The 20,758-nt window shown below is 33.1% G+C and overlaps 1 protein-coding gene across 4 annotated transcripts in view; it reads left to right on the forward strand.

Moving 5' to 3' along the window:
- LOC123006967 (lachesin) overlaps nucleotides 1-20,758 on the forward strand; it is a 108,502-nt gene that overhangs the window by 85,668 nt on the left and 2,076 nt on the right. For 3 of the 4 annotated variants that reach the window (XM_044401940.1, XM_044401939.1, XM_044401937.1), the window contains exons 3-5: nucleotides 9,269-9,441; nucleotides 15,913-16,123; nucleotides 18,670-18,714. In XM_044401940.1, coding sequence (XP_044257875.1) covers nucleotides 9,269-9,441; nucleotides 15,913-16,123; nucleotides 18,670-18,714 — 429 coding nt within the window. The remainder of the gene's footprint in view (nucleotides 1-9,268; nucleotides 9,442-15,912; nucleotides 16,124-18,669; nucleotides 18,715-20,758) is intronic. The other variant, XM_044401938.1, reaches the window with a different exon arrangement.

Raw genomic sequence — 20,758 nt, forward strand, 5'->3', positions numbered from 1 at the left:
CGAAGTGCAGAAGAGTCGTTGAAAATTGATTACCCAAATGACAAAAGCGGTGGTAATTTTCAGGCAGCGAGTGCCGCACTCAGAAGCATCGTCCTTAAAGTACCGAAATTAACTTTAGAACGTCTTCAGCGTTTTGTCCTTACAATTTATGTTAGTGGATCGAAGTTTCGCAGGCAGAGGTATTTTCTCTTGTAATTAATTAGGCTTTAAATTTTTTCCTGTCTTTCGGTTAAGTAAGTGAAGGTTTTGACATGGCCAATCCAACACTGTCGCCCGTGACAAAATATGTGGGTCAGATTTTCGAAATAATCAATATGTGCTTTAAGAGGGGCACGATTCCATTACAAACATTTCTAACCCAGATAGATGGCGCTGTCTACGAGATGAGGCATTAGTTTTTGGAGTCGGTATTCGCGCTACGCTCTGTCGCCGACGAGGAAATGATTTATCTTAGAAAATCCAACCTTCGCTATATATGGAAGTGTGGACGCTTTTCACATGGTGTTTTCGCTATTTATGGGCCTGTGTTCTAACCGACGATTTTATCCCATCCGTTTTGCTCGAACAAAACGAGAGAAAATAAATCATAATTTCGAAATTTTTTCTGCATCTTTTATCAGGGTTACAGAGAAACTCAAGTTTCAACCGTTGAAATTCATGATTGCTACTTGTTAGACATTCTTTTCGCTTTTACGTGAACTAAATAAGTAGTAAAAATATGAATAAAAGTAATTTAAAATTCGAGAGATTGGTCAAATGTGAAATGTTTCAGTTGCATTAGTTTTGTGAAGGATACGTTTAAATTGTAGAGTTTCTAGGTGAAAAATTATATACAAAGCATCATTTCAATTTTTCGAACTGGAAAATTAACCTGTGCTTTACAATTGCACAAGAATAAACTGCAAAACAAACAAAACTCTTTCGCACAAATAGCACATAAAATTACTCGTTTTATTATTGTGAATTATACTCGGCATGATTTCAGTCTTTGTAATCAAAATAAAGACGCCCAACGCCTTTGCTGACTTTTTATTAAAAGCTTGTTTTTCACATTTTTTCGCTTTTCTTCTCTCCCTTCGACATTTCACGGTTGTACGACTACAGAATTGGCGATCACGTAGGCCCTGGTGGTTTCGAAAATCTATAAATTGGCCCACTTGATTCGACTTGACATCTGAGTAAATTTCGAACGAATGTCCTTTGGTGAATAAAATATAAGGCTACTTTAAGTCCTGCAGTTCAATCACTGTCCGCCATGCTACGAGAAATCTAGCTATAAGGACGTGACTGGATTATCCTGGCTGACACAAAGGACACCTCGTGAAGACGCCAAAACTCTCAGGATTCGATTTACTACTCGGCGATACAAACTCCAATTGTTCATCACTCAAGTGTTTCATTTAACATTCTCCAAACTAATAAATATTTCCTTATGATAATGAAAAGGCCAATGATTTATTTATAGTTCAGCGAGCGGGAAATAGCTCGTGTGTGAGCCGATACGACTTTTTCACTCTTATTAATAAAACATTTTCATAAAACATAAAACAATTTCCGGAGCTGAATTTTTAGATTATTTATGTCTGAGTGAGCTGATCTCTGATGGGGAATAAAAGAGTCCACGTATGCAGTTATACCAACATTTCGACTTGGTATTTACATAAAACGGCAAAAATAAACACAGATGCGCAGCAAAACACCAACCGCTTGTTGGTTTAATTTTTAGTTAGTTTATTTTTTCATTTACGACAGAATTTTTAAGCAGATTACGAAAAATTATTTTGTGACAAACGATTGCCAAACACGCAAATGCAAAAATTGGGACAAACTTAAATTTCAAATTAACACAAACACAAAATGACAATAACAAAAAAGTACATTAAATTCGACAATTGCGGGTCTTCTTTTCCAAACACGTTACAAAAACTGGAAGAATTTTAATGCAACTTCCTCACAAATAAATTAAATATATTAAATGATAATCTTTTTTAGTTTTACAAACTTAGCATTACTTTTAATAATTTGTTTGATAAATAAAATATGGCAAAAATGAAACAGTGCTTATGCTTGTGAGACTTTTTAAATAGTATTACTATTGAACAATTTTTATCCGCAAACTTCACAAAAGTGGCCATTTTTATGACTAAATGTCACAAGTAAAAATTTTATTTTTGCGCCTAAACGTTTTTACTGTTACCATGACATTATTGACATTTACCAATGTTTCTTTTGCTGCTTTAGCCATTTCTGAAGAGGTACATTGAATACAGGTGTCCCAGAGCTCCGTATTTCTTCGATTACTTTGACAGTAAAGAACGAAATACGGGCAATCAAACTTTTCTTTATGCGTAGACTAGACGTCTATCTGACGAGGAATGGCAGGATTTTTGAATATTTGCTATAGAATTAATTAAATTTTGAAATTTTTATAATTAAGGTCTTGCATTGAATTCAAATTCCAATCAGCGTTTCTTGAGTTTTACTCAGTATTTCATTAAACGACCTGTTTTCTTAATTGATGTATGGTGACAACAACTTTAGAAAATTATCCATTTTTTTAGAAGAGGAAGTAACGCAAACCTACTTGCTTTTTAACGCTAAATAGAATAATTTAAAAATTTGTAAGTTTAAAAAGGTGTACAATAAAAACAGGTAAGGTTTAGACTTCCAAACCCTAGGCTTTTTAGAAAGCTTATTAAAAGCTCTACACGATAAAGTAATAACATACAAGGTGTTTCAGTTGAAAAAATCAAGTTATTTGATATTTTGCGAATGTCAACACTCTACAATAGTTGCGAAAGATTGATCAAATTTCAGCCATAATAATTTAGGACCAGACTCAGTACAAATGGTTGCAATAGTTTTTATTCACTTTTTCTTTCTAGCAAAAATGGTATTTTTTTCATAAAATTGCCCATAAATGATAAACGGTCCATGATAGACTCATAAAACCTAGTATGGATATTCTTAAAATTAAAATCTCTTTCAAATAAGCGCATAATATACCGGGTGTTCTTAAGAAAAAAATATAACTTTGTTGCACCACTCCATATAGGAATTACCTATAATGACAAAAATATTTTTGGACCATAGGAAAAATGAATGTCTGTCGTCTAAAAGAAATATAGCATTTCGTTATCTTCTTTACTGTCAAAGTAATCGAAGAAATACGGAGCTCTGGGACACCCCTGTATAATTACTTCATTATCATTCTACACTTGGCACTACCAACTGCACTCCGAAAATCTCAAAACATCATATTTGAGGGTGTGATATTTGTTTATAAGCGTTGTTATGATTTCATCCCTTGGAAAACATAAAAAAGACACATTGTAAAATAAAAAAATACGAAATATGTATTAAAAAAGTCTACACCAACAAACAGTGAGGGAGACGGTAGAATTTTTCTGCCAAACTTTGATTTTTATTTTTTGCTTTGCTCTTTTCTTCAATTGCGTCTTTAATAAAAATCTTTTGAACTGTAAAGTTGTAAGAACCGTTTTATTGAGCGCGTACGTTCCCGGTTACAATGAATGGATTTATTCCATCAGAGTAGAAAATAGCTTAGACCCAAGTTGACTGTATAGGACGGTCGTCCCTTCGGGTAAGTTTTATACTTATGGGCCTACAAGGTAACTCCTGCGGGTGTATTTCAGACGGCTCGTGAAATCGAGAGGCTGACAAATTGAAATGGGCATGTGACATCCCTTCCATCGAAACTAGGCCGATACTCACCTTCCAACTCCCTTATATACAGCTTAGCAACTACTAAAACAAGTAACCTTTTGCCCAACTTTAATATCGTGAAGCTTATGTTCAGAATTGTTTATGCAAGAGAAGCTTTTGTCTTGCATAAATAATTTGTTTTACAGCAGTTTTAAGGTTTCTGAATTTTTGTCATATTTTTCATCTCTCAAGCAAAAGATTTAGGAATTCGGTGGTCATATGCTGATGCTTACAGTTGGTACTAGAATAAATATTGCAAAAGCCTCGGGTCGATTTTATAAAATATTAGCGCAAGTGTATTCCCGGAGTAGTGCTTTAAGAATATTTTACAGCATAAGCTCCGGTAATGTGTCGAGGAGACAAATAGCTAGTTTAACGTTAATTATAGATGGATCTTTGTAATTATTTTAGTGTTGATGAAACTGAAGGCTATTTCAAGGGCCAAAAACTGAAGCTCTGACCAACATTAAGCTCTCGTCATCTACGTAATAAACACGCATTAAGCTCGAGATAAGGTCACGCTGTTCACAGCCATACTTTCATCATGGAATCCTGAAATTACAACATCTTTCATTCGTGACTGTCGTTTTATGTGCCTTTTATAGTCGACAATTATTATATCCGGAGCGGTGCTCCATTTCAAAAAAAAATTGGATAAAACAGAACATCACAATTCAAATTTAATAAGCATGAATTGTTTATAAATTTTGCGCAAGATATTCGCTCATTTATCTTTGGGGTAATGCGTTTTTAACTACCCACACACTGTCAGTGATATATGAATTTTATGTCGAGAAGGTTTTTACGCAACTTTATGACTTTAACGTGTCGTTTTATTTTAAATATGCTGAAAAAAAGTTATGTAAATCGTGCTATAATTAAGGAAGGACAGTATTATCAAGAAAAATGGCTCTCACACCACTTACAAGAGAAAAAAGTTTTACGAGCCAATTTGCTACGTGTTACGGGGAAAAGGGTCGAACCTGATTAGAAAATTTCTGGCTGCTTAAGAATCCGTTCTCGATAAAAGTTTATAACTTCAGGCCTAAATAAAAAAAATAACCACATAAACGATGTTTGCCAACTTATCAGGCTTTTCAACGTTAATTGCCGACCGAAAAGATCTGAAAACCTGAATAGAACTAATTACGCATTTCTGGAAAGTAATTCTAGATGTTTGCAAAGCACAGAAATTTGTCTTTGCATGTTACGGCAACATTTATAATGTCGAAAAAAAATCAAGGAAAAAGCGTTATTTATGGCAAAACGACAAATGTTGCGTTTTCTTTATTGTGACATTTATAGAAGTGGGTTGCGACTGTAGAACAAGGGCGTTAATGTTAGTTGCACTAATTACACATTTTCACATTGTAATTTTTCATGAAACGCAGTTTATTAGATTAGTAGCAGGTGGTGTTGGTGAAGAAAAAAAGCACGATGATATTACCCAAGACTTGTAATTTTTCAGGTTTATTCTTTCAGTCGGCGATATTTTATTGAAAATTACTGGAGCTTTTGATCTATGATTTACTTCCGTTCTAGCGCCAACTTTATAAATTTATAACACCAAGGCTTTATAATGCAAACCTTGGAAGCTAACAAATGTGGGCGGGGTTTAAATGTATTTTCAAACAGCGACATTTTCCTCGAATTAGGTCGAACAAGGCCGTAAATAGTAATGTCATTAATCACGAAAATTGCTCTTTTCAAACAACATTAAGAGATGAGTCAGATACAAGGATGCCAATTATTACATCTTTTGATTTCTCTAACTAGGAAAATGGACGTTGCTCAAAAGCAAATTTTCCTGAATTTAAACTTGCAAAAACACAAAACTACTTTATTTGTGAGAAACCAAAATCTTGTTGAGAAACTTTTGGTTGCTTCTTTGCTCAAAAACAGTTGTATTTTCTTCGAAGAAGATGGAAAATATGTAGTAAGTGAAAAATGCATCTGAGGCCTTGAATGTGTTTGAATGAAATTTATGTGAAAAGTTTGAGGTCGGTCACCTCTCATACACTTAGATGCACTTTGCGGGCAGGTAACGTGTAATGTATGCATAGTAATACATCTGCTAATTTCCTTTGTATATATCTTCATCATGTTAAACCAGCAACGTCTGTTTTCTCTCATGAAATTTACCACAATCTTCTAATATACCCACTTTGTTTGCAATAGTTCTATTCTACGTCTTGATGTAAGACTGATGTAAATCAGGATCAGCATAAATGAGATAAAACCACATAGAGATCCGAATTTACATATTTCCCATGATACATAACCGGGTCGTGACATAAAGTTTTGTACGAGAAAAACTTTTGGAATAATATTATTTTGAGGGCTTAATAATGCTTAATGGATGTTTAGCTGTTTCAAGAGAAACATTTTAATATGTCTTGATGGATACTACTACTCTTTTCCCGAGGAAATCATTCGAAACAATTTCCATTTAACAGATTCCGATAAAAGCTTTCGGAACACAAACAATAATTAAATTTTTGTTTAGTTGAAAAACAGATTGAAAGCTCGTTTAACGCAACTATTCTCTCCTACCAAGGCCAAAAAATCTCAAAACAATAAAAGGGAAATTCAGCCCAAATAGGTTTTTATTATGCAAATTGACTCAGTAATTACTTCACATGAAACGATTTATTGTTACGAATTTTTTACGCTCTTTTTTACCCCACTGTCACATCCATTAAAATGTACAATTTATGTCCGGCCATTCCAGTATCATTTGAATATAATTAGACGTCATAATTTTGCCAGATTTTTCAATGTTATTAAGACAGACACCAGTTCTATATCAAGCTAAAAATCCTGCTAGTTTATAATTTTTTTAAATTTCTGTAATTTATTTCACCTACCCTTCGACACAAGACAGTGAGAAAACTAGGTCGGAGCTGCAACAACGCGGAAATTCGTACATCAAAACTTGCGAGAAACCAGGAAAATGTTTCATTGTTGAATACAGAGACTTTGCTCTCCTCCAACATCTACGACATTTAATTATGCAAGCCCACATGCTTAAACCTTGATTACTTATTTATGAACTGCCATGTAAAGTTCTCATCCTAAATCCTTTCCTCTTCCATTATGGAATGCGGCAGTGCCGGCACTCTAACAAACGGAACTCTAACCCGGTTTTTTTATCTATAACACGCAATTAATTCTTTACGGCTTATAAACTACAAACTATCAAAAAACACGATTCGGAAATTACTTTTTTACTACAAATCGTAAATGCGTGTTTTGCAATCGCTGAGCAAAACGAATTGACTTGGCAATAGTCGGGGCTCAAAAAGGAGAAATTTAATTTTAAATATAGAAAAATTGAGTAGACTCCAATATGTCAAAGCGTTTGTTCTTTTTTCAACTGCAAGAGTATGATCAAATTTTAATGAATTTTACAAATTGTTCTCCAGCTTTAGTAGCTTTAAAAAAGCTAAAAAAAAAACATTACAAATAAACCAGGCGAGTAAACTGTTGTTTTGTTTACAATATACCGTTTAAAAATAAAACGATTGTTTACGATCAAAAATTTAAAACTGGTATTTAAAATTAATTTTTAGATTCTACAACAAATTTGACAAAGGATTTTGGTAAGTTTTCTTATCCTCTTTTTTTCGTTTTTGTAATTACGTTTTTTTACATTAGTAATCAGGCACTGATGATGAGACAAAGTTCTCAAAAGCGCTTTGACACCTACCTATATGTAAATTAAACTTTCATTAAATCTGTAGGATTGACTCAGAATTTTATTTACTCTTCGTTATTTATGATATAAATAGCTTGAAATTCTGCTGTTTTTATAGCATACCGCTAGTACAAATATCCTAATTTTTTACCATACTGATAATTAGTATTCACTATACAGTAAAGTCTTGAATGAGCTATAAAAGGAGTTTTAGATGGGTAAAACTATTAAAATAGATTTTTTCAAATCAATTAAACTGCTACTTGAGCTCGGTACGTTTCGTCAGGATTAACCGGAAGTTCGAATTGTCGAGACTACGGTAATTAATATAAAAAAAATCCTTTTACATATTTTACGTAAAATCAGTTTTTTAAAAATATGATATCCTGAGTGTAGAAAAGAGTTGTAATAAAAATTAAAACACTAATAATTGACAACATTATTAAAGAATTTTTTTTTTATTTTTTTTCCTTTATTTGACCTGTCATAATCTTTTATTTAAACTGATATTGTATTATCCATCTAATCTGATGTTTGACTTTAAATACCAAATAGTAATTTTATGTAATTTTATTTAATTTTATATAGTTTATAATACATTTAAAAATATTTTTGCCCGGCGCATCCACCAATTTTTAACATTTATTTCTTAAGTTGGATTATAAAGTGTTTTTTGCATTTCTTTACCAAGTAGCAAAAAAATACATATTTTTTGATATAAAACGAGCTACTACTTTCAGACAACAAGATTATACTTTTTGAAAATAAAGCTATGTAAGTATTAGCCAGGCGCATCCACCAAATTTAATATACAAGTACTATTCATGAGAGCCCGTGTGATCGCAAAAAGTTTGTAAATAAATTGTATTTTTCTTAAAATGTTCAAACATAAAACCAAATATTTTCAAAAAAATTTAATTCAAAACTTCTCTTAATAAAAGGTTTAAATTGAGAAATGTTCATTAACAAAAAGTACGCACGCAAAACTAAAATTGGGCAAAACATTTTCAAGTAAAATGTCTCCAAGCAAAACGGGAATATCGCAAAGCGTTCAAAAACAAAATCGTGGTAGTAGGAGCACAGCAGTGGAAAGAGTGGCGAAAGCGTGAACGTCTGCGCATCAAACTGACTTATCACGATGTGCGCACTGCTTCCAGCTCTTGCTAATTATTCTTGCGCAGGGGCCCTTGCCAATATCCTAAAAACTGAGTCTGGAAATGTGACGTTCGAGATTGGGCGTGTTAAGTATCTCCTTTCGCTTCTGGGAACCTGTTTCTCACTTTTTTTTTGAACATTTTAGCAATGAAATTTTTAGGATAAAATTATTTTGCTTTCTATTTTATTTGTTTAAACATGTTTTAGCAACGAACATTTTACACAAAAGTGATTTGGTATTTTCCGATTTTGCATTTTTTATATTTACTGTATAAATAATTTGTTTAACACGTATTTTGGACTTAAATATTTTATGAACATTGGTTTTTACTTTGAATTTTTTGACAGTGAACCCTCCCTACTCATAGATACAAAAATAAAAACTAATTTTATTTACATCTAACACTGCTTAATTATCAAACAATTAAACAACGTAGTTTTATGTTTTTTGCAGGGCTTAACCTTTTTATTTTACCGTGAAAGCTTTTAGCCAATGTCTGGCACCATTTCGACTACATCTCCCACTGCCGTTTGTTGAAATTTCTCCCTGGCGTCATCGTGCGCCCCTCTTTAATTACAGTCTGTCTGAAAGTCGAAATTGAAACACAAACGCCGGTCCCTCATGATTACATATTTGACTAGTTGTAAAAGTGCGGTAATATTTGCACCTAATTAGTAGTCTCCGTTTAGTTACAGGTGCCCTTGTGGGAGTCTCGGAAAGTTCCAAGTCTCGGTTTGTGGAATCTGTGAAACCTATCGTGCAAAGGCCATATTTCGATGACGTCGGCCCTAGAAACGTCACCGCCGTCGTGGGCCAGTCAGCTTTGCTCAATTGTCGAGTCAAACATCCAGGAGACAGAAGGGTGAGTAAGCAATCCATATCTCTATTGCTTTGTTGACGACTTGTCTTGGAAATTGACACTAGAGCCCCTTAGAAAGTGCGGTTTTGCGTTTGTGCCTTTGGTATAAAGGAAGTCACTTGTCGCTCAATACGTATGTGTTAATATTTTTGAGTTAAAGCAACATTTGCTAGGTTAGTTCTACAAGCCTGGATTAATCTCCTCGGCATCGTTAGGTTAATTAAACCGGTCAAGTGGCGGTAATACAGGTAAGGAAAGCCGTAGAAAATTACTCAAGACGCCCCACGGTTCTATATCCTTTACGGAATCATTTGAGTGTAGACATCCAAGTAAAGAGCGATGACACGTGTTAATTATCTTATAATTAGCTACGCTAGTTCAAATTTAACTTTTCGATATGATTTGATTAATGTGGGTTTCTTCAAATACCATTAACATTATTGAACTTGTCATAATTCAGGTGTAATATATTTCTCAAAGTGAAAACACGCTATTGAGAATGTTGGAAATACATATACACATTTTCCGGGCATATTTGCAGATAACATATTTCCCTCGAGTGTCGTTTCCTTTGAACACAATGAGTGTAGCATTGCACTGACTGCAATTGGCATCTCGACATATGTGTCTATTTTACTCCTCATTTTTAAAAATCGTCAGTTTAGAGAGCTTAAAACACAAAAGCTCGTTCTATTAAGGGACGCCATTATAATAATAGTTTCTGGTTAGGCATGTGTATCCCTTGTGACGGATAGCATGACCCAATTCCCTGTCTGCATAAACTAAGAAACGTGTTACATGGATCTGCAGTGTGGGTAAAGGAGGATTAGTGAAAGGTCAATATAACTTTGTTAGATTATCGAGATTTAGTTCTGTCCCATGGACCTGAATCCTAATTTATCGCATCTGATTCCTTTATTAGGGCCGTGAGACAGATTCATGTTATAATCAAGATTAATATTATCTAATTATGGTCACATATAACGCATTAACAGACACAGATAAACACATATTGCAATTTCCTACATCATTTCACGCGATTCCGGAAAATAGATTTCACGGAAAGTGCTGACAGCTATACAGACCTGTGGCAGGTTCTTGGCTTTTTAGAGATTCTTACTTGAAGCAAATATTACGAGCAAAATTACAAAAAATTATAACAAAAAGAATTTCATTAAAGCTAGATTAGTGAAGCGAGAAATATGAAGCACACCAAATTAGCTAACGACCTGCAATAAATTTTTAAAGTAGTGCTGCTTTTAAGAAGTTTAAGCTAATACAACTTTTTGCTTCTAATACCTTAAAGTAAAGGTAAAATAATGAAACTTCGTAAAGCACATAATCTTAAATCGGATTTTCTTCCAAAAAGATGTTTTTTACAATTTGAATAATTTCTAGAATTATACATAGTTTAAAAAACAAAAAGTAACAACTTTTTGTAAAGTTTTAATTTAGATGCAACAAAAATGCAAAATGTTGAAATGTTATCTCGGAAATTCTAATGGCTTTCTGGAAATTATTTATTACATTCCTTGCAATAAAGTCTGACAAAATATCCTTCAAGATTTACATTTTTTATAAGTACTAAGTTATTAAACAGGTTTAGGAGATTTATAATTTTCAAAACAAAAGGGTATAATGGAAATATAAAATATTTCATTGCTACTTGTTATGTTCACAATAAACTTTTACAGCTTTTCTGAAATATTTTTTATTATCATTACAGCTTTGTACATGTTACATTCCTAATGGAGTTATCTAATAAACCAGCATTTATTTTTGAATCAATTTTTTATTTCAAAGGGGCCCAAACCCTATTTCGGTTTAGTGAAACTTGAAGTGACAAAAAATCGTAAAACTGCAAATTGAATAGACTAACCCAGCAGCAATAAAGAACGCAAACTTTGTGTTTTATGGAAAAATGTATCGATTGTTTGAAAGAGTTTGAGAATCTTGGCCCGTCGCCGATAATGAGTTTAAACCACGGCAGGGCCTATGGGACATGTTTTAAATTTGCACGTCTTAGTGAAAAAGCACGAACGAGGAAGGCATTTTATCGGAAGCAATTTACCGTAAGTATCATGCGCTAAGTTAAAACCACTCCAGAGCATAATCCGGATCAAGATCACGCAAAAACGTAGCAATGAAAATATCAGAGGGCACTTGTCAGCATTGTCAGAAAATGGAAACAGTATTTCGAGGAGGAGGAAGATGCGTTTTCCTTCGAGGTGGATTTTAAGTCTAATTGAGTTAGCGGATTCGATTTCATGATCCGGTGGTTTTAACGCCAAATTTAACGATAAATGGACGTATGATAGAAGTATTTTAATTAAAGCGAATAGAAGATGATTGGATGTAATGATTTTGAAGCAGGGGGAAAAATTTATATTTGAATGATTACAACATGAAACAAGCTTTCCAAGATGAAAGTGCTTCGCGAAATGTGTTTCATTTTCCTTGTTGAAAATATATTCCGTGTATTTCATGTCACCTCGTACGCCGCAAACATTCGCTACAACCTTAAGTATTCTCTTGCGCTGCTTTTTATAGTTCACCGAGCATCCCTTGAATTACTCCACCCTCTTTCTATTAAAATATTCATGACGTATAACGTCTTACCTATTAGCCACTTATTTTCGGGAAATTGTCAAGCGCCCAAAATTTGCCTTTTTATGTTTATTTCTAATTTTGTTCGAAATAACTTTCAGACCCAAACCGAGTTTATTCGAAAGTTGTAATGAATAAAATTGGGTCGGCTGCACCTGGATTACGGTATAAAATCCTATTTTCAGGGGCTTGCGACCTAACTTGTTGTGTGCCTAGCTGGTATAACCCTAGATTTGTTACTACTATTGTTCACGAAAGTATTTCAACTTTGTTCTAAGCTTTTGATAATACCAGAAAAAGTTGCTCCAACTCTAATTATTTCTTTTTTAAAACTACACAACAAATTATTTTCAGCTAAGTCTTTTTTTTTCCAGATCAATGTAATCTATCATGTCGACAATTTTATTTGACGTAAAAGAATCCAATAACCGAACATAAAAAATACACACTCACTGACATCCTCCAGTTATTATCTGTAAGTCGCTTTCCACTTGATAAAAATCAACAAAAATACAGCTAAGAAAACAACAGTTGTCTCTTAATTTATCTTGAAACCTTTATTTTGTTCTTCTTAAATAAAGTTTTTCTTTTTGTTTCAATCAATAATCAATCCTGTTTACGAATTTCAAGTAAACTCAGGTTAATTGAATCAGCTTTAAATCATTTAATCTAAAACAAAACCGACTATTTAAAAATTTAATAAAACAATTAATTTTAATTGAGCCATAGGAAAAGTTTAAGAAGTTTGTAAAGAAGTAGCAGATGGTGCAATTATTAAAGTTTGAAAGAAAATCGAATTTCCTTTTTTTAAAAGGTTTCCAGGATCGGATATCAGACGTATCATTTTAACGACACTGAAAACTTTAAATATTTGCAAATTTGGCCTCAATAACGAAGACGGTATTGGGTTACAAAGTTGCTAACAGTTAATAAATAAAATTTGTGACTAGAATTTTCAGCAAACGATAATTACTCCAGTAAATTTCTTGAAGTTATATTTCTAAAGTCATGTCTACGAAATGGCAACTTTGTTTAAATAATAAAATTAGGTGAACTGCAAGCAACATCTTCATAAAACTTTATTCACTTTGACATTTTAACTAGTTCTTATAGTCGGATGCTTCTTATTACAGTTTCATAGTCACTCGTTAGGCTCCAGGTAGTTCATGCTAAGTTAGTTAAAGAACTATTGTTGCTATTTGCCAACTAGGGGAAACTGACGTGAAAAGTTGAAACTTATTAAACGTAAACATAATGGTTGTTTATTACATTTGCGCTTGAGTTAACGTCGCAAATGAAACGGAAAAGTCCGAAAAGAACTAATTAATTAGTTATTTTACTAATTACTCTGTCGAGCGGGTTTAAGTACTTCAATCTGGCAGTTTTATAAACATTTTCGGTGATTTAAATTTTGCTCTTCACCTGAATTTGGGGTTGTATCCTATTTTCTGGAGCTTGGCACTTAACCTGTGTATCTAGCTTGTATAGCCAGAGGGTTGATGCTTGTTAAGTCGTCCTCGGTGTGTATTTGTGCAGTACAATTATCCTAGTAGCGTTCTCTCGTTGTACCGGAAATATACAAGAATACCCCGTCTTGAAATTCAATATAGTCCGAATAATAAGATAAGAAAACTCATCAAAAAAGCAAATTTGGAAAGTTTCAATTGCTGGATGAGTCTCACCCTTTGTGATTTACACTCGTGTGAGCTTAAAATTGCTTTTTGTTCTTGGATGTGCGGAAAATAAAACGTTTCTGGTTACAAATATACTGTTGAAGGTATGGGCATTTTTCATTCTGACAGTTCAGTTCTGTCCAAATATGGTTGTTTTTACGTGGTTTTAGCATACAAACACAATCAATCTGAGGCAAAGCTCGGACATGTGTGCTTATTTGCATTGCCAACTTGATGTGGGTGTTTGCCGGTTGCTTGTTAACGGCAAGCCCTCTGTGGTCCCATTTGCATCTTGCAACTTTATAGCGCCGTCTCTACTCTTCTTTGTACAACGTTAACGTTATCTGCTTTTACTTTTAATCATGCTTGCACAGCCTGAAACAACGCTCGACTAAACTTATCCCGCATTTAACAGCAGGAGACTCAACCCGCCTTTATCCTGGCACCTGCTAATTATAAGGCCCCTCTGCTGATATCTCGATCAAGGAACCAAAACACACGAAAAATGCGTCAAAAGTCGGCGATGTTAATTAGGGTGATCTCGTTTTGTTGGTTTAAGTAAATTCGGAGCCATAAAAGTTGACAAACAAGCAACCGCGAAATTCGGTCGAAGTCACAAATGGTCGTTTTCCGGCTGCGAAGTCTGTTCACATGCCAACAACAAGCACGAAAAAATACAATTTTAAATGAAAAATAAACATTCAACGCCGCTGATGCATTTACATTTTTCGTAATTTCGTTTTAAATGTTACGAGGCAATGCACAATCCTTTGTTTCCTAAAAATTATTTTTCCTACGAAAATGTATTTAAAAATTTAATCTGTTCGCTACGCAAATGGTAGATTTAATTATAAGATAACAACTTTATTATACCTTTCCTACGTTTACAACCAGCTAAGACAAAATTGAAATATAAATTGGGGCGCTTTATGATGTCTCGGTATACAAACGTCCTAATGTGATTTTCACTTGGAACAAGTCTAGACTAGATTTTGTTATCTTGAAAATTAAAAGCTCGTTATATTAGTTATTAGTTAGAGAAACAAACGCGATTTTAATGAAATCATTTTGTTAAAAGCCCAAGTTTCGAAGTTTTGTTCTATTATGAAAAGTTTTGCGTGCTGCATCTAAATCTGTTTTATTATATAGAAACTTTTAATAGACTATTTTACTTAATTTACTCTACTGCACACAACTAGTTTAACCCCATTTATCCCTTTCTTTCGATATGTTCAATAATTCCTCTATTGTGCAAGTTCATATCAGGTCAGCAAAGTTTGTGAATTTCATTGTCGATTAAGGCTGTTTCCTTAATGAACCTATAATAGCCCTTGAAGGGTCAAAGAACATCTTCATCAAACTTAAACTATTTTACGGAAGTTAAATGGACCTTGTGATGTCTACAACATCATCCAAAATGCATCCCTGCACCCACTTTTAAACTGATCAAAACTGACATTAATGAAATTTTAGTCAAGTTGGGGAGTTTATTACTCGACGAAAGTAAACAAATACATCTTTAAATCTCTATTTTGCTCTTGAAAGTAGACTATGCAAAATAATGTCACCACTGCGATTTAAGCACAATATTTCTCCGGTTTTTGGTTTGCTTGTTGTTTAAAAGCTTATTGATAAGCAGCTTTTGCGTCAGCGGATGCAGAATAAATTTGAAAAGCACTGCATCGACAACTCCAAACTAAACAGCATTCGACGTAGAGCTTTTATACTGGAAAAAACCTTCAGAAGTTTTAGACATTTTAGTCAGTTTACACCACAAATAAAAAATACAAGCTAAATTTAATGCGTAATTGTACGCAGTAATTAAAATTCAAATCTAGGCTTGTTTTATTTATGCCTATTAACGCGTTACATGCAAAAAGATAAATGAGACGTCTCCAAAATTTGCCAGAGTGTAGTAAATCAAGAGAAATATGTTTTAATTTATTAATTGATAATAACATAGTAATTAAGGTAATTTGAAGAACATTTTGAAAGTTATTGTTTTGCTATTGGGTCAATTTGGTAAACGGCCTTTCCTAATCTGGTTCCTCCGCGTTAGCGAAAATCCCTCCGTTGATTTTCTGCGTAATCGTCGCAAAACTACATGAAAAGCCCCACTTATCGGCTCTTATCGATCAGTTCTAGTGTCATTTCCCATTGCCCTCCTTTCGTGGAACTCATCGTTCGGTTTCAGGTCTCCTGGATGCGTAAACGCGACCTCCACATCCTGACCTCTGACATCCACACATACACCGGAGACGCTCGTTTCAGCGTCCGCCATCCGGAGCACAGCGACGACTGGGATCTGCGCATTGCTTACGTGCAGAAACGCGACGCCGGCGTCTACGAGTGTCAGGTGAACACGGAGCCTAAGATTAATCTCGCCATCACGTTGAACGTCGAGGGTAAGAAACACTCACTCGCCATATTATGCACCACCAAAAATAAACGACCAGATAACGGCTCCTTCTACCCAACTAAGCGGAAATATTCACGCTGTAAATGTCACACATTCGCAAGACTATGTTTTATGGGGACGAGAAATGGTCACACTTAATTGGGCAGAAGGAGACAATCAGTTCCACCAAATGCGGGGTGCAATTAGTTGCTTGATTAAACAGCTTTAGGTGTTTTACCAAATTATAAAGTCACTCATTTTTAATTCAAACCAGTCATAAATTGAGGACAAGTTACGTGTTTAATATTTAAGCAGTGACAGGTGACCTTTGTTTAATATGTCACCTATTACTCTCCAAATTTAATAACTATATTAAATTTTTATAAAGCGACGTGTTAAATATTTAATAAATGCTTTTACTATAAGTTTCGCTTCACATAAGTTTCATACGTTAATCAACAATTTCAGCAAACATTTAATAATATTATCTGAAATATCAAAGTCGAAACTTAGTTCATTTGACATGTTTTCCCTACTTGTTCGGAATACTAATCACAGCGAATCAACTCCATTATATTCAACAGATACATATTTGTTGTCTACGTTTCTAAACATGTTTCACTAATCATAAAAACCACGTTCTTGTCGTGTTCATTTACGTACGTGAGTAATTACTCTAAGATAAGCAAACATAATTCACTCAGTATAAAATGAAGTTTCTAAAGGTTAGATTGGATCTGGAATAAATGAAAAGTAAGAGAGATCGCAGATGGTATGTTTCTACGAGTAAAAGCAAGCAAAACCATACCAAAATTCTTATAAAGTGGGAAAGAGGAATTTTAATATACTCGGATATTTATCTTGTGTCTTTATAAAAACAGACAACGTTTTAATGTCTTTTTTAGCGTGTTTTTTCAGAGGATATCTTATAGATTTCTGAGCCCATAAGCAAAGAAGGCTTTTGTATTTGTGAGCAGGTGGGAAGTAAGTCGATAACCAAGCCGTTTTTTTCGCAAATCAAAAATCAAACACTAGGAATTATTTTGGTAACACTCTTCCAAAACATTTGAATTTATTGTTTGTTACAAAAAGAAACAAGCAAAGGTGAAAAATTATTACAATAAGCCGCAACAGCTGTAAATAAACTATTTTTTCATAATATTATTTTTTTTCATTTAAAATATAACTAGCACAAATTCCAGCACCCACAATGCTTACATTCGGTGTTAGTCTCCCATTATTTCTATTTATGAATATGGTATATATGGTATTAAGAGTAAACAAAAACAAATATATCAGAAAGAGTAAAATCTGTTTTTTTTTTAATGGAAATCACCAAAATACAATTTTAGTGAAAAAATTTATAGTAGCTTATCCATAGCCACAAAGCAAATCAAAAAGCTTTTCGTTTTGTTATTTTGTTTTAAAAATATGGTTGTTTTTGTATTGAATTTTAACTTTAAAATTTTGTGTGCATGTTTGCTCTTTTCATAATCGAATATCTGAAGTCAGACATCACTGCCTAATGTCTAAAAACAGAATTCATTGCTAATAATACTGATAGCAACACACTGAAATGTACAGTGTACAGGCAAAAATGTGCTTCTTACTACCAGAACTTAGAAAAAAAAATTATTTTGCAAAATATACAAGCAGGTATTTTGAAGATTAGCAATCATTTTTGTGTGATTTATTGAAATAAGCTCAAAGTTGATCCATGTTCTCAATTCTTTTTCAAAATTGTTACTTTTTTAATTCTTTCCTCAAAAAAGTAGTGCAATTAGACACACTAGTTTAATTGCGTCCTTTCTCATTCATGTTTATTTGGTATTTTCGTCAATTTCTTCCTAAAAATTAGAGAATCTTTAGCAAACCTTCATTACAAATTGAGTGTAAATTTTATTTTTCTGACTTTCACTTGCACACTTTTCGTTTCCAAACCAAAAACTGTTATCGGTACCGAATTTGTCCCCGTTTTTATGTTTTCGTTTTGAAATTTTCTTAGTCGATTTTTCTTTGCTTACTTTAATGACATTAAAAAAATTAATTAAAATTAAATCAAAAACTAAAACTGCCGACTGTATTTATTAAAATTACCATAAATGAATTTGATAATAATGTTAGACATTTTTGTTAAAAAAAGATTTTAATTGTTGCAAAAAGTTTTTCACTTGATATAGTCAAAATATACAGTCAGATCTTTTCCATTTTTTCTTTTTCTTTTGGCTTTTTAGCTTACATTAGATTTTTCGTTAAATTGGGGTGATTTTGCGTTAGAATTAGTAAAAAATCGGTCGTTTTCGCGTTCAGGTGTAGGATCGTTGTGGGGCAAAAACGTCTTTAATCTCGTCAGGAATTTGTCTGTAGATCTTGAGACGGGCGTAATATATGGCAGCAAAACCGTATCGTTATCTCCGTTTCCCTTATCGATGTTTTTTGCTTAGAACGAGGCCTTTAAACAATTGTCGCATGCATGCCGCTGTGCTCTGCCTACTAATAGCAATCAGTGGGAAGCAACCAGGACATATTAGTGTTTTTGTTCCTTTGTTCCAGACGCGTCCTCTCTTGCAGCAACACATCCGGACCCTCGCTCCAAAGGTACCTTCTTCATCCCTGTCACGCATCGCACTATCGCATATGATTTATTACACACGGCCTCACTTTTCATCCATCTCAAACTCTCTCTTAGTCGTTATCCGTAGCCATTTCTGCATGTAATTTATTACTGTTTACCCATTATCTTTTAAGGTAATACGATCCACTCTCTTGTTTAATTAATTATATTTCGGTAAGGACAAGAGGCCTAATTAGATGACTGATTTACTACGCGGCGTTAAGTTTACGTACCGAGCTTTTCTCTTTACTAGCTTCGCTTCAAATTGATTTTATAATCAAATTCTTTTCAAACCAACATATTCAATACCTGAAACACACTAATGTGCTTAAGCTCTTTCTGAAACTTTACCGAAATATACAATTCCACATTCGATATGTTCTATACTGTTCTTAAAACACACCTGGGACCAGATACACAAAACTCGAACTAAACCAAGTCTTACTTTTCAAAAAATGTAAAAAAATAAGTGTGACTTGTAATTTGCCATTTCCAGCCGTAATAAATTCATAACAGGGCCAGAATTTCAACTTCAAACTTTCATTATTCGTTTCTTTTTAAAGAAAACTTTACGTTCGTACTTTATAATTTTTTCCATTTGTCGGAAATGTTGACAAAAACGTGACGCTTGAGTTTTCTTAAATTGTCTGTTATGTTGACATAGACTCAAGTTTGCACAAACGACATTAATCAGTTATCAAGCCATTTATCTACTATCACTACTGAAATTACTATTACCACGAGTCCTCAGAGTTTTGGTATTGATTGAAAATGTAACTAATTCTGTAACCATGTTGACAGTATTTTGTTTGATTAAAATATCAGTAAAAGCAAAAAAACCGTACTACAACCTCAAATTTCAGAGCAGACGTAATATCAATTATACACTTGAACGTTTTCACAAAATTTTAATGAAACCTAATTACTCAAGTCAATTAGTTTCTATTAAAGTGTCTCAGAATCGATGAAAGGCGGGTCTTGGTTTAATTGTGACTGTTGATTAAGAAACGCCTACATAAACGAAGAACTTGAAAAGTATGGAAAGAAAAACGGCTTTAAATAGAAATGAATGAAACTATATTTAGATGGTTTATTTTGCGACATGAAAAGACGCATTGAAATTGCATTTATTATGGATATTTGCAGATATTTGATATCGTTGACAAACTGAAAAACTGTCTTTGAAATTAGCTACAGTTTCACTTTGATGGAAAAGTAATAGAAGTATGTATAATGGGACAATGAGCAATAGAAGTATTTAAAGAAATTTTAATTTAAAACTTGAAACAATGATCAATAGTATTGTAATATGACAATATTGTTTAATATCAAAACTATAAGAGCAGAAATAACATATTTTGTCATAAACAATATTATTAAATTACGAAAATATTAATCACCCAATAAATCGAAATTATAAAATATTAAAACATAGAAAATTTGTGACAATTATACTCGTACATTTTATAGCGATATAGTACAATACAAAAGTGATAATTAATTTGTTAAACTAAAAGCACGTTTGATGGAGTTTTAAATACTAGCCACTTTATAATAATAATTATTATTAATTGGTTAAAGCGCTGAGTCTAAGACAGGTGGTAACCATCAATTTTTTGACAATAAGAACAATTATTGAACGTTGAAAAATAACTGGCTCAACATAAGGAAGTGCCATAAATTGTTAAAAAACAAGTTGATATAAAATTTAATAGAGCTAATGTTGATTTTAACAATTTTCTCTAACAATAATTTTATTTTTAAACATCTCCAAAAAATGCTGCAAAAGATTTAATAGTTTAAGTTAAAGCATAACAATTTAAAGTAAAAAAGATTTAATAATAATTAAAAGCATAAAAATTAAAACTATAAATGTATTATAACAAACAGCTTATCTACGGATGAAAAATAATGTTTTCAGGATCAAATGTAAAAATAGTCAAAAAGGTTTTTCACACATTTTGAATTTAAAAACTTTGTAGCACTAAAATTAAGCGCATGTAAAAATCCAGAAACTCCTTATCCAGC

The sequence above is a fragment of the Tribolium madens genome, unplaced genomic scaffold (genome assembly GCF_015345945.1).
Source record: "Tribolium madens isolate multiple individuals breed KSU strain unplaced genomic scaffold, Tmad_KSU_1.1 Scaffold_3;HRSCAF=73;Tcas5.2_LG2, whole genome shotgun sequence".
Taxonomy (NCBI): domain Eukaryota; kingdom Metazoa; phylum Arthropoda; class Insecta; order Coleoptera; family Tenebrionidae; genus Tribolium; species Tribolium madens.